The sequence below is a fragment of the Danio rerio genome, chromosome 20 (assembly GCF_052040795.2).
Source record: "Danio rerio strain M-AB ecotype USA chromosome 20, GRCz13ab, whole genome shotgun sequence".
Classification (NCBI taxonomy): domain Eukaryota; kingdom Metazoa; phylum Chordata; class Actinopteri; order Cypriniformes; family Danionidae; genus Danio; species Danio rerio.
In genome coordinates, this window is record NC_141040.1 from 43,988,898 (window position 1) to 44,004,776 (window position 15,879).

Genomic DNA, 15,879 nt, shown 5'->3' on the forward strand with positions numbered 1-15,879 from the left:
CTGTATTTTAAAAAGCAGAGATTAACTGCACAATGGACAATGTGAGCAAACTGCCATTTCTGTTTCCATGTTGGTGTTTACAGATCATCAGGACTGGTCTGTCATCTTCTAGTAGTGGTATGGTCCTGTCATAGGGACTTGATGAATAAGGGAAGGATATGCAAAGTCCCTAAAGACTCAATCAGGGAATGAATGTCTGCAGATGTCTCCGTTTGCATTTCCATATGAAAATGGTCTCTATAATGGTTTCAATAAAGGTTGGGTGATGTTGACCAATTTGGCATCGTACAATGTTTAATATGAAAGATCGCGATGGACGATGGCATTGTCCTGGTAGGCAACGGTGAATTAATTATTTATGAATAATTAATTAATTGATAACGAATTAATTATTTGTGGCTTACCGTTTCAACTACCTGACCCGCATGGTCTTTGTTTTACCCACAACCAAATCATATATAAATAAAGATAAGTTACACACAAATGACCACCTGTCAATCACTTTTTTCCACAGGACTCTGGCATGAATAGGCAGATTGATCTGTGTCGTTATAATGGCGTCAACAAACTTGGTTGGTAAAAAAGGTGCACAACCAACAGGAACCAACCATCAGTATCTGAGGTTTTTACAAAAATTACTAAGTACAAACATAAAAGCGAAAGATTAAAGCAGTGTACTGACGCTGTGACACGTCACCGGATAGATAAAAAAAACAAAGAGTCGTAAGATAGAGACAAGATTAATTAAACATCATTAAATATCATCCAGCGGTAAATCCTTGATAAACTGTCCGACGTTCACTGCACTCGGGAGTTTTGTGCTCAAAGCACCCGCTGACTGCCTGGAGCTCAGACGTCCGCATATGCTGCAGTGCATGCCAGTGTGTGTGTGTGTGTGTGGTCACGTGATGTGCATTTTTAGCTGTATAGTGTGGATGGAGAAGCTTTTAGAAATCGTAGATGTGCCAGTGTGGATGTGGATCGTTTTCATTCTAAAATTTAATTTTAAAATGAAGACAGTTTAGTGTAAACGGGGCCTAAGTGTGCATTTTTCGCAATGGACAATGGGCAGAGGATCACTATGTCGGCTCAGCAATGTGATGTCTATCGCCCATTGGTAATGGACAATGGCATCATCTATCGACCGAACTCTAGTTTCAATGGTCTCCATGTAGCAAAAGTTATGCATTTCAAAACTAAACTCAATCTAAAATGCTTATTGTTTACTAAATGAGACCTACACCCAAAAAATGCTTTTCCTGCTTGTTCAAACTACTAAATCAACACAATTCTTCAGTTTATTTTTTTTCTGAGGACAACTTCATTGTTTTATGTTGAACAAACTTAAATTTGAAAAAATAATTCAGTTAACCTAATCGATTTGTGCTTGTATACAACGTGAAGAGATTGTGTAGAACCCTGCATTCTTTTTACAGTGTAAGACACTACTTTATAGAAGGAATCAATATTTTGGGTTGGGTTTTTAAAACGATTCATTCAAAAGCATTTGTTGAAAAGAACTGTTCAGAAGAACTGATTTGCCATGAGTTTAATTTTCAGATGAAATACCTTTTATTCCAACCACTAAAATAGAGTAACAGGAAAATCAAATGATCAAAGCGAATTCTCATTACTTGACCTTGGATCATTCTTCAAATATTTTCTTTCTAGGTCAGCTGTTATTTTCGGTATGAATGAGCCAATCAGAGTTGATCTGTCTGGGAGAGTCGTGTCCTGGTGTACAGTGTGTCATCTGAGAAAACTAAGTGTCCCTTTAGGGCAGTATGTGAGACAGTTCAGCTTCTTCAAGCTCACTGGACTATGCTTTACTATTCCATCCAGCCCTCTCAATGTCCTCATTTTCCTCCCCGACGACACAACAAACTCACAAAGAATCACTTCACTGTCCTTAGAGAAAGACTGCAATGTGAAGAGGAGGAGGACGCCATTCTTATTATTATCATATAAACAAAACACTTATTTCATATCACCCACTGAAATACAAAACCATTCAAACATGCAAGCCTCCATATTAGGGCTGCACAATATATCGTTTCTGCATCAATATCACAATGTGTATGGAATTAGATTTGTGCCAAATAAAATACACAAAACTTTTCCAAAAACGAACACAAATTTACATTAACAAATAAAAAACGCTTGAAAAATACAAAACATTCAGCCAATGGCATAAAAATAAACACTGTTTTCAAAAAAAATGTATCGTTAGTTTGGCTTCGCTTTCGATAAACACAGTTTAATTGAAGATGATAATGAAGAAATGTGTATATTTATGTGAGACGACAATCAAAATCCCAGGAGCCAAGGTAAGCCCGCTCCCATGAGAGCTGTGTCAGAATCGCAAATGTAAATTTGAAAAACGTAAACTCTGGCAGTGCAATCAAAACTTATTTTTACTTAAATATATTTCCTTTTAGCTTTCATTCATCCATTCATTTTCTTTTCGGCATTCATTCTTTATTAATCTGGGGTTGCCACAGCAGAATGAACCACAAACTTAACTTATTACCTGTCTCACATGTCTTTAGACTGTGGGGGAAACTGGAGCACCTGGAGGAAACCCATGTGAACTCAGGGAGAACATGCAAACTCCACACAGAAATGCCAACTGCCTCAGCCAACGCTCGAACTAGCGACCCTCTTGCTGTGAGGTGACAGAATTACCTACTGCGCCACTGCAGCACCCCTTTTAGCTTTATTTCAGTACATTTTTTGTTTAAGTAACTTTCATTACTGATTAGTACACAATTACGCTTGCAATTTAGCACTTAGGTATTATTTTGCTGCAGCTTTATTTATTTTATCTATGATGAAAATCAACTTTTGTAAGCTGTTTGGACAGAACTGTCTAGTGTGTCCACTGTCATATAGGAGTGATATAAACACAACACAACAAGAAACTCAAGGGATTAAAACATCTGTTCCAACTTTATGTGATTTTTATAAGTCTCTTGAAGTTTTATAAGTAAATTTTTTTTTTAAAGCAGAGCATGTTTGTAATAAAGACAATAAAATATCTAATTCTTAACAGTTATAATCACCACGGCCGCATGGTGCCAGTAAATGCTAATTTGTGTGAGGGTATGTGTGTACTATAAATGCCATTTGTATTAGACTCCACCACAAATACATCAAATAAACTTACTTGGTTTTTTTAAATGATGAGCTGTATTTCAGCTTCATTCGTGTCTGTCTCTGTCACTGATTGCTGTTTATCTGATGTGACATGAGAAGCAGCCACGCAGGTGGGAGAGGTGGGCAGGGAGAAGCAGCTCATTTGGATTTAAAGCCACAGGCTACAAAAACAGCTGCTCTGTATTCAGACACCACAATGGGCATATTTTGGAGGCTATAGTAAATGATCTGATGGGTATTTTGAGCTAAAACTTTAAAAACACATTCTAAAGACACCAAATGATTATCTTACATTTTGTAAAACAAGTAAAATAGGAGCTTTTTAAATGAACAAAACTAAAATATTTCATTTTAGTTAACAATAATAACTGCACTGTCTGTAATATATATGTTCTTTATGCATATGCATTATGTATGTAGGCACACACTCAACTAAAGGTGAGCCTGAAAAGTGTTTGTTTGTGTTTGGCACTCAAACAACAATACTGCCAAACCAATTCCTATTTGAACTTATTAAAAAATGTATTACATGCCAGTCCAGCAGTTAGCAAAGTCATGTGAAGAAGTTTGCGTGCACATGCTTTTGTTTCAGCATCGATATTTGGATTGCCTTTTGATTGACTTTCACTTGAATATACTTGTAATATGTATGCACATGACATCACCGATTTGACAAAATCTACGTTTGGTGTTTATGTTGAAAAAACAATGGTATCATTTAAAAAAAAAAAAAAAAAAATTCTTTTTTAGGTCCCCATAAGGCAGTTGTAATGTAAATGAATGGCCAAAATGCATAAAGGGTGTCATGTAAATGACCCCTAAACTTTGATAGGTAGCTAACAGTCTATTCAGAGTCTGAAATAAAGCAACATAATTTAAGGGCAGCCTTTCAATAAAGCATTACGTAATTTTTGGCCTTGCAGGAGTAATCTGAGGGATTACTTTCTCCTTAGTGATTATCTGACTGGATTTAATTCCGTCTGACTGCTGCACAGAGACAGTGTTCAGATGGTGTCCATGCTAAGTGTGTAATGAACTGTTTCTCAATCTTAGATACACTACAGACACATAAAAGAGAGTTTCTGAAACCTACCTGCATGGAAGGTTTCTCTGTCCTCTGTGGTTTAGCAAATTGAAAGCGAGAAGAACATTATGAACCATTTCATGAGCCAATACATCAAGTCCAAACACATTACAAATGCCACTCAGATCTAGTAAAAACATGCACACAGGCTGCTTTCAACAGTGAAGAACAGAAATAAGATACAATTTAAAATACCAATATCATTCAAAAACTAAATTTGCATAAAAACACACAGCAAACCCATGCAGTTTCATTTAAGTAACCTCAATATAGCATGCATTTAAAGCACCTGTCAATCATATAATGTTACAATTAGACATGCCATTATTCAATAATTCAATTTATTGTGATAATGAACATGCATAAAACTGATATTATAGCCACTTCAAAATACAGTGAAAGATTATTTATTCTATTAAAGTGCTTTTTAAGAATATGGTGGTGTTCATAAATGTTCCACATGCAAACAGACTTAACCAATATACTGAATTTCTGGTTATGCAATATCACCCATACATAATAATCAATTCTAGCCACAATTTAGCTGTTTGTGCAGCCTCTCTATCTCTACTGGAGGTGCCATTGGGGTAAAAAAAAAAACACTATAGCATTTACTATAAATTACCATAGCATATTTTAATGTGGGTGTCTGATGACTGAATATAGATCTTTTACCTTTTTTTAGTTCTTTTTACCTTGGACATTTTTGTTAACATTTATTAATAGTATTTATTTGTTTGGGATATTCGCTTTTCAATTCTTCATTATTAAATTGTAAAATCACTTTAAATAAATGAAATATTCTTAAGAGTAAATATGATGTGTTCTTTGGAGGAGTGTACTTGCATTATGACGCTATTATAGTGTCAAAATTGTCTTAAAATGACAATCGTTTATCGTAATAAATGTGTTACTATACATCGTACCACAAAAAAATGGATATCATGACAAGCCTATTAATTGGTTAGCTTAATAGTTCAAACATGACCATTTTCACATGCTAATCTTGCCTAGTAGAGATGAAATATCGATTGAAAATTCTCAGACTATTTATACGTAGAATTATTGCTTGTTAACCGTACAATAAGGCACTAACAGTTAACATTAGTTCATAAAGCTTAACTCACAATGAAAACTAAAAAAGTTTTTATTATTCTTAGGTAGGGCTGGGCCGATAAAGCAATGTTATATCAAATTGTGATAAAATTTGTCATAACAATAAGATTTGGACTTTTACACTATAATGATCCAAGCGTCAATAACACAGCAACATGTGCAACAATGGGAATCTAAAAGTTTTTTGATACTAGAGATGTACTGAATTTTCGGCTACCAAAAATGTATCAGCCCAAAATATGTTATGTCATTTGATAATTTTCTCATTTTTGTGCTTCCAGTCATTGTTGGGATACTCTTAAATCTGGAAGCCTTAACAGTTTATATCGAAATACATATCGCTAACGTTCAAAATGAAAAACAATTATCAAGATTATTCTCAACTAATATTAATCTTTTTCTTGCTGTTGATTTTAATCTATTAAATAATATAGCTCTTTTATAAATTTTCTATCATATGTTATAACATCTGTCTATAACCAGGGCTGTGTGATTTGGGGAAATATGTAATTGCGATTTTTCTGACAGATATTGCGATTTGATTTGCAATTTAATTTTGTTTTCAAGCCTTAGGTAAAAAATCTGTAAGCTGTGGCAACAATTCTATTACAGCTCTAAAAAAATTGGTTTTTGTTTAGTGTCTGTGACTTTAAAACCGAAATATTCCCATATTACCGATGTCCTGTTTTTCTTTGATATTATTTGTTTATTAATGCTTCTGAAGCAGCAGACACCATTATCCCAATTGGCTGCACCTGAATGTTTGTTTTAGTTCAGTTGCGCAATTCTTAGAACGAATGTGTGCTTACTCAATTGGCTAGTAAGACTGTCACACACAGGCGGCAGTCATGCATTTGCTCTGGGTGGGGAATATTAAATATTACATACACATTCATATCACAGCGTCTTGCGATTAGTTAATCGCAAAATTTCAAATTGCGATTGCAATTCGATTTCAATTTATAGCACAGCCCTATATATAATCCTTAAGATTTTAGTGCATTAATTACTTCTTTTCAAATCCGGGGACCCTTATAAAAAGTGGAACGTTCCTTCCGTACTGCACATGCAATTATTAAAGTCTAATCACAAATATCTAATTAACTGTATATAGTTAATTTGTGAACTTTTTTTTATTTCTGAATTTATTGTATTTAATTTTACAATAAAAAGATAAAGCTTTTAATTAAAATATTTTTTTAACATGCAGTTTATTTACATAAATAAATCTACAGAGAAAAAATATATGCATCTATAGAGAAAAAGAGTGTTTTGAGGTTTAATGCTAGGGCCCCATACCTGTAATTGCTCAGGGCCCCCAAATCACAAAGTCTGCCCGTGAGTGTTACCTATTGTACTTTATTATCATTTAGCAATTTAATTTTTTGAAGCATTTGTTTACTTTGAACATGTGTATAAACAACAAAGCAGTATTAGTATATTATTGTATTTTTTGTAATAAGTATTTTTTTATTCAAACAGTTCAATATTGTGATTAGGGCTGGGTGATTCATCGAAAAGTAATCGAAATCGACATTCAGAAACTTTAATCGATCTAACTTTGAGGTCGATATTTTAAAACTACTTTTTCTACCACGTATGGAGTCACATGAAGGCTGATTTATATTTATATTTATATTTCTGCATCGAGCACACACATATGGTCCAGTGCAGCTTTCATGTGGTTGCATACCGGCGCAACTCTCAAACTGTCGCAAACTTCGACTTGGTTGACTTGTTATCGGTTATAAGCATGGATGGTGCTAAGAGCCATGGGAGAGCAGCAAGCCCAATGGAGTGAGGGTTTACAAGTGTCGAGTGCCAGTGGAGCTCCAAATGGAGACTTTTGTTTTGTTTACCTTATGATTAAGGTTTTTGCATGTTATCGCCTATAAATGAGCTAGTTTTAGCTTTAGTACATTAAGGTAGGGTTCAGAAAAAGCAAACCACCTGTGACAAAAGTCGACACTGAGGAACATAAAAACCCGCTGCTAGCTAGTGCTTTGGAAGTGTTATTGCAGGGCAACACCAACAGCACGCAGAAGTATAAATGCACGACTAAGCCAAGGCATGCGCTGTGGGTCATGAAGATCACTCAATGCAGAAGTGTAAATCAGCAAGGGATGACGATAATTTATACTGATCTCTGATCTCTGGTCAAGTAGCATGATGAGATACTTATTTACTTCTTTTGTACTTTTAATATGATTAACATTGAAAATAATTTATTTTGTTTCCAAAAGTGCAAGTTATTTATTTTTACTTTTTTGATTAGAAAAGTTTATTTTAGGTAATGTGTGTTTTAATTTCAGTTGTTCAGCGTTGATGTTCAATAAATAATAAAAGACAGTATATAGTGTGTGTTTCCTTCAATTATTTAAAAATCAAGTAATACATCATTCAGAAAACACTCACTTGTAGTATGTGTGCATATGTATTGTGCAAAACTTATCAGTGAAGTATGAGGGCAAAAAAAATTAATAAATATAATAATTGTTCATTAATCGTAATCAAGTTAAAATGTTCCATTAATTTCAGGCGAAAATCAGCTGGCCCTAATTGTGATAACACCATATATTGTGATAAAAGCTTTAGCAGTTAATAGCAGAACATTTAATAGCCTAGTCACAATTTTTATCAGGTTTTATCAGTGTCTACAAGTGTTAAGTGTGTTAAAGTATTTGACATGGCTGTCTACTTCCATCTAAGTACCTATGTGAAGAGCTACACACAGCTCAGCACCCATCAGATCAGACATGAAAATGAGTGACCTGCAGTAGTCTACAGAGGTTGGCTTTGTCACATTCACTTCAGTTACGTTAGACAGAAAGCTCTTACCCCAGTCTACTGCTTCAGGAGTCAGTACGCTAGAGTACAGCTCTGGGAAGCATGGTTGGCAAAACAAACACAAAGTATTAAAGTAGGTTAAGACACAATGTTGAAAGACATGCATGTGATATTTTATAACATACATTAAAAATAAGATAATTTAGTATGCAAAAGTAAATAAATAAATTGGATTTACACTTCATATTTTCAGATTTTTCATAGTATATGTATTAATTCCAGTACTTTTACCATTAACCGATATATCAACCATTTGGTAGAGATTGATATGTTAGAAATTTTGGGATGTGTTGAAAAATATGCATTAAGTGTGTTAACTAGCGACATTAGAAGTTAAGAAATCCAATACAAACATTTTATTTTATTTTTTGGTGGGGCAGGTAAAGAGTTAATGTACTGACGTACTACTGTATATGGAGGCTTGTTATGATTTATCTTCCAATTCAGAGTTTCTTTTTCTAACAGTTGAGTTTATATTTCACATCTGTCACACATAATATCACAATTCTGAAGAAAAAATGCTGAATTATGAGATAAACAGCAACAATTACTTATATTTAGCCTGTTGTGAAAACAAATATTTACTACACTGCACACAAAAATGGCTTAAAGCAATTTAAATTGTAAGTTTACGCCATTGACATGTCTTTGGTACATACGCCATTGAATGTTTACAGTACAATACTAAGTGAAGTTTAGTTTTAAACTAATTTCGAGAGGAGCATGTGCTCATGATTTACCCAGCTGGTCCACATTAACTAATTATGATCCTCCAATCGAAGGATCCCAAATCACTATATATATCCTCATTTCCTTTCTACAACTATCTTCGTTTGGAAGAAACCCCCCTCCTCCCCTTCTTCCTCCTTTATCCAGAATGGGCGGCACGGTGGCCCAGTGACTAGCACTGTTGCCTCACAGCAAGAATACCAATGGTGTTGGGTCCTCGCTGAGCCATCTGGTATTTCTGTGTGGAGTTTGCATGTTCTCCCCGTGTCCGCGTGGGTTTCCCCCGGGTTCCCCGGTTTCCTCCCACCATCCAAATGTGCTCTATATTATAGATAAAACAAGCCTAAACCTTTTTTATAATGTCTTACTCTCAGGAAGTTCGCCTTGGCCTCAGCAGCGGGGGAGTTTGAGATAGACCTGAGCTCAATCTCCACTCGCCCTGCAAAAGGGGGGGAGCCCTGGGCTCGAGGATCCCTTGAGCTCAGGGCTCTCTCCCGGGACAGCATGCCAAACAAGCTATGTATAAATCATGAGCTAAGTGTGAACTCTTGAAATATGTTTGTTCACTGAGAATGAAAGGTAAAATATTCACTGGTTATCAGGGGTCTTGTTGGTACAGGAGATGCTCCCTGCCCAGATCTCAAACACTGACAAACCCTTTTGGCTTCTCAACAAAAAGGAACTAGAGTGTGTCATATTACACTTACACTGGCTGATGATATTTTTATGACTTTCATTACCAGGTAATTAGAGTTGTTAGATTGGTGAAGCACCTAATGCCAACAGGATGCCCACTGCACTCATACAGTTTTGTTTGGTTAAAGTACATCCACTGGTACTACCATTGGAACATATCTGGTCACAAGATTTTAATTATTTAGCTCTGGACAATCACGTGGAAAATGAAATGGGAAGGTCACGTGATTGTCCACCTAAAAGGAACTTGAGAGACAGCGAGGAGCTTGATCTAATTCTCTCATTTGTTTAAGTGTGTTGGCAACAGATCCCTGATGTTTGACTTCAACTTATGACAAACTCATGCACCTCGTTAGAAGTCTGAATGTTCTTATAACTAGTGAAAAGCCTGTTGTTTGTACGCCATGCACGTCTATAAGCATTCCTGATATCTGTAATTATATTTTAAAGTTTTCTGTATGCAAAAATTAAACTAGTATAGAATAACGTGCCTCTTTAATTTAGATCTACTCGAGTTGTCGGAGAGTGATACGATATGTAGCCTACAATATATGTAAAGTATGCTACGCATATCCAGCATTTTCACAAAACAATAAGACATAAAAGTGATCTGGAAGAAAGCTTACCCTGTTGTCTGGGCTCCATATTAGCGGTACTGTGAAAATAAAGCTCCACTAGACACACTCAGCACCTCTCTGTTCAGTGAAATATCCTGACGTCCAAACACAACCGCTTTACACCAAACACGCATTCGCTCCAGTCAAAGCCCCGCCCATTACCAGGGCAGCTTCAGCCATAGACCAATGAGGACATCTAGAATTAGCATATTCTAATTTAAAACATTTGTCATGGTAAATAACAACAAACGCAAGTTTCTGTGTAAAGACGACCGCAGACAAATGTCTGTGTATAAGGGATACGGTTGTCTGATACCAAAAGCAAGTCTTTATACCTTCTTGTGGAAGCTGTGGACCTTATTTAATAAACTGTGGGCAACCTGTATTTTTAAGACATCCACTCACAAACTTTTCTCCATGCTTTTTTTTAATCAGGTATCACAACAGTCACAATTACTCTGGCATTTGTTTTATGGACCGGATGCCATCCCAGCCGCAAAGATATCATTATTTATATTGTGGAACAAATAATTAACGCTAACGTAATAAAACATTAAACTAAAAGTTACAACTTTTATATGTTTTTAAAAAACTAAATGCAAGTCATCAAGATCCAGAAAGAACCCATAATACTCAAAAACTCTCTTGCAGGGTTTTTAGAGCAACAAGCTGCTCTAGTAAACTTATCAATACTTATGAACAAAACAACACTTACTAAAATACGGGTAAATAAGCATATAGAATCTGCCTAGGCTGTGCTATAAATGAATAATTGCCATACCAAAAGGATGATGTCATGATGAGTGACACGTTTACCTGGGGGCATCAAGAGTTTACTGTCGGTTAAATCGCCGTTTCAGACAACAGCGGCATCTTCTGGCGGTGAGACACGGGAAATGCAGACTGCAAAGCAGATTTTTTTTATTAAAGGCAGGTATTTACCAATTTTCACAGTTTAATTTACATCTACACTACCGGTCAAAAGTTTGGGGTCAGTAGGGTTTTTAAATGTGTTAAAATAAGCTTCTCCTGCTCACCAAGGTTGCATTTATTTAATCAATAATACAATACAAGTAACATTGTGAAATGTCATCGCACTATAAAATAACGGTTCAAAAGTAGTTTATCAATTAATTTAATCATTTTTTTCAGTGATTTTAAAGATAAATTGTCAGCTTCATTACTTCATTACTCCAGTCAATACTGTAATATTTTTTTCTTTTTTCTTGAAATTAAAAAATGAAACATATTAAATTCATTCATTCATTCAATTTCTTTTTGGCTTTATTAATCCGGGGTTGCCACAGCGGAATGAACCACCAACTTATCCAGCATATGTTTTACACAGCGGATGCCCTTCCAGCTGCAACCAATCACTGGAAAACATCCATACACATTCACACACATACACTACAGTCAATTTAGCTTACCTCTAGCGCATGTCTTTGAACTTTAAATTTGGAGCACCCGGACGAAACCCACACTAACACGGGGAGAACATGCAAACTCCACACAGAAATGCCAGCTGACCCAGCCGAGGCTCAAACGTACAACCCACTGTGTCACCGTGATGCCCACATTTATTAAATGTAAAAAAAAATTGTTAAGTTGTTAAATACTAATTTAAATTTTATATAACTGCTTTTCTTGTTGTATATAGTTTAAAATTAAATTTTTACTCCAGTCATTATGGCTTTTATTACTATTATTATTATTATTATTATTATTAATAATAATAATAATAATAATAATAATAATAATAATAACAACAATAACAATAATATTTATTTGAGTAATTTCAGAAGTATCAAGTGACTCAGAAGGCTGGCGTAATGAAGCTGAAAATTCATCTTTAAAATCACTGGAATAAATTATTTAAATAAATCATGAACTACTTTTGAATGGTTATTTCACAATGTTACAATTTGTACTGTGATTTTGATTAAATAAATGTAGCCTTGGTGAGCATTTTTTTTTTTTAAAGAGAAATATGTTCATACATTTCTGACATACATATTACTGACCATACATATTACCCTCCTGAATTATTAGCCCCCTGTTTATTTTTTCCCCCAATTTCTGTTCAACTGAGAGAAGATTTTTTTTTAACACATTTCTAAACATAATAGTTTTAATAACTAATTTCTAATAACTGATTCAATCAGGCAAGTTGTTGTATAATGATGGTTTGTTCTGTAGACTATTAAAAAAATACAGTTTAAAGGGGCTAATAGTTGTGACCTTAAAATGGTTTTTAAAAAAATTAAAACTGCTTTTATTCTAGCCAAAATAAAACAAATAAGACTTTCTCCAGAAGAAAAAAAAATATTATCAGACATACTGTGAACATTTCCTTGCTCTGTTAAACATCATTTGGGGGGAAAAAAAATCAATGGGGGGGCTAATAATTCTGACTTCATCTGTATATGATTATATACAAATTTTCATCAAATAAAATAAAGTACATATTACATGTCTAATATGATTATATGATAATTACGCCCCCATTGCTTTTAGAATCAGACCAATTAGAAACAGGTGATTAATAATAAAATTAACATAAAACTTAACATAAATCTCATTCTGCTGCCCCATCCCCCTTACCTCCTTTAAAATGTCCGCTACTCCCACTGTGGCAACCCCGAATAAATAAAGGGACTAAGCCGAAAAGAAAAAGAATGAATGAATAATATAATATAATATAATATAATATAATATAATATAATATAATATAATATAATATAAAATATAATATAATATAATATAATATAATATAATATAATATAATATAATATAATATAATATAATATAATATAATATAAAAGAATTGTGTGGAACCTACCATTTTTGTACAGTGTATTTGGCCTGCAACTGCCATTGGAGCCTGTTGAACTGGTAGAGTAGCGGGTGGATGAAAGCTGTCAACAGGATGTCAGTCGGTCAGTCGGTCAGCTGACCTCAGGAAAAGCAGCTCTTCGGCCAGCAAACCCGAACAAAGTGCTTAGACAGGCAGGAAGCTGATCTGACTGGAATGTGCATTATCAGAGACTACCAGCAGAGAGGGACAAAGAAGAAAACCTGAGGAAATGACACTCACGTGACACCCAGGTTGGTAATCTCCATTTGTTGACGCTGGACCACACATGAAGTTCAGATCCTGTGTGTGATCTTAAGGATTAAACACAATATTTAAATAAAATGTTCAATTGGATGACAGTTTCACTCTGAGGTTTACCAGAGGCAAATCCTAGATGTACACTCACCGGCCACTTTATTAGGTACACCTGTCCAACTGTTTGTTAACGCAAATTTCTAATCAGCCAATCAAATGGCAGCAGTTCAATGCATTTAGGCATGTAGACATGGTCAAGACGATCTGCTGCAGTTCAAACTGAGCATCAGAATAGATTTAAGGTGATTTAAGTGACTTTTAACGTGGCATGGTTGTTGGTGCTAGACAGGCTGGTCTAAATATTTCAGAAACTGCTGATCTACTGGGATTTTCATGCACAACCATCTCTAGGGTTTACATAGAATGGTCTAAAAAAGAGAAAATATCCAGTGAGGGGCAGTTCTGTGGGCACAAATGCCTCGTTGAGGTCATAGGAGAATGGCCAGACTGGTTTTAGCTGATAGAAAGGCAACAGTAACTTAAGTAAACACTTGTTACAGCTAAAGTATGCAGAGGAGTATCTCTGAATGCACAACATGTCCAACCTTGAAGTGGATAGGCTACAGCAGCAGAAGACCCCACCAGGTGCCACTCCTGTCAGCTAATAACTGGAAACTGAGGCTACAATTCACACAGGCTCACCAAAATTGGACAATAAAAGATTGGAAAAACGTTGCCTGGTCTGATGAGTCTCGAATTCCGCAGCAACACTCGGATGGTAGGGTCAGATGCCACAGCCTACCTGAGTATTGTTGCTGACCATGCCCATCCCTTTATGACCACAGTGTACCCATCTTCTGATGGCTACTACCAGCAGGATAACACTCATGCATTATGTCATGAAGCATGAATCATCTCAGACTTAAACATGACAATGAGTTCACTGTACTCAAATGGTCTCCACAGTCACCAGATCTCAATTCAATAGTGCATCTTTGGGATGTTGTGGAACAGGAGATTCACATCATGGATGTGCAGCCGAAAAATCTGCAGCAAATGTGTGATGCTGTCATGTCAATATGGACCAAAATCTCAGAGCAATATTTCCAGTACCTTGTTGAATCTCTGCCACGAAGGATTAAGGCAGTTCTGAAGGCAAAAAGAGGTCCAACCTGGTACTAGTAGAGTGTCCTTAATAAAGTGGCCGGTTAATGTATCTCACAAGTCGTTTTACTTGATCTGAAGTGTTGTATGTGACAATATATCACAACTTAAAAAAATGAACATGGTAAAAACTAAAACTTTAAATGGGGAATAATCCAAGTTAACAGTAGTGATGTACCACAAGGATCTGTTTTAGTCTCTCTTCCTTTTTCATTTTGTCCCTGGGTCAATTTACTGCTATGCTGATGATACTCAGCAATATACACTAATTCATTCATTTTCCTTAGACTCGCCACAGCGGAATGAACCACCAACTTATCCAGCATATGTTTTACACAGCTGATTCCCTTCAAGCTGCAACGCAGTACTGGGAAACGCCCATACACACTCATTCATACACACATACACTACGGCCAATTTAGTTTATTCAACTTACCTACAGCGCATGTCTTTGGACCGTGGGGGAAATCGGAGCACCTGAAGCAAACCCACGTGAACACGGGGAGAACATGCAAACTCAGAAATGCCAACTGACCCAGCTGGGACTCGAACCAGCAACCTTCTTGCTGTGAGGCCACAGTGCTAACCACTGAGCCACCATGTCGCCCACTAAGGAAATGTAATGAATGAATAAAAACACATGATGTCACTACCTATTGTTTGTTTCATTTTTTACAATGAATGTTTGGCATCAAAAAGTCAGTATAATGACATTTCAATGTAAAAGCGTGTTACCTTGGATGATCTTGCTTAAGTTAGCAAGCAAAAGCTTACAGCTGCTCTCAAGCATGTAATGAGAGGGACAACAGCTCTGTAGACCAGGGAAAAAAGACAATTGTAATTTTACTCCAGCGTGTGGTCAGATGTGCATATTTTATCTCACTGCGCATGCAAATCACAGCTGTGAGCTTTCATTCATTCAGAGACCAATGCTGCCACACTTCCTTGATGTAGATAGTCACCTACTGCAGTTATTGTAAGATTTTGTTAAGAGATAAACATTTCTGCTGTTTTTTCTGGCCTTACTATACAGTAGGATCTAAAAATACACATGCAGTTGAAGTTTGAATTATTAGCCCCCTTGTTTATTTTTTCCCCTAATTTCTGTTTAACGTAGAGAAGGTATTCTCAACACATATCTAAACATAATAGTTTTAATAACTCATTTCTAATAACTGATTAGTTGACTTATTTTATCTTTGTCATGATGATAGTGAATAATATTTTACTAGATATTCTTCTATACAGCTTTAAGTGACATTTAGAGGTTTAACTAGGTTAATTAGGTTAGCTAGCCAGGTTAGGGTATTTAAACAAGTTATTGTACTGTATAACGATGGTTTGTTCTGTAGACTATC

General features: G+C 35.6%; 1 protein-coding gene across 25 annotated transcripts in view; it reads right to left on the bottom strand.

Moving 5' to 3' along the window:
* tpd52l1 (tpd52 like 1) overlaps window positions 1-10,377 on the bottom strand; it is a 42,911-nt gene extending 32,534 nt beyond the window's left edge. For 5 of the 25 annotated variants that reach the window (XM_087296852.1, XM_087296849.1, XM_087296848.1 and 2 more), the window contains exons 1-3: window positions 10,255-10,377; window positions 8,195-8,236; window positions 4,250-4,273 (exon numbers count right to left, since the gene is read on the bottom strand). In XM_087296852.1, the coding sequence (XP_087152978.1) occupies window positions 4,250-4,273; window positions 8,195-8,236; window positions 10,255-10,273 (85 nt within the window). In that variant the 5' untranslated portion in view covers window positions 10,274-10,377. 25 annotated transcript variants of the gene reach the window in all.
* Window positions 10,378-15,879: the final 5,502 nt, after the last annotated feature.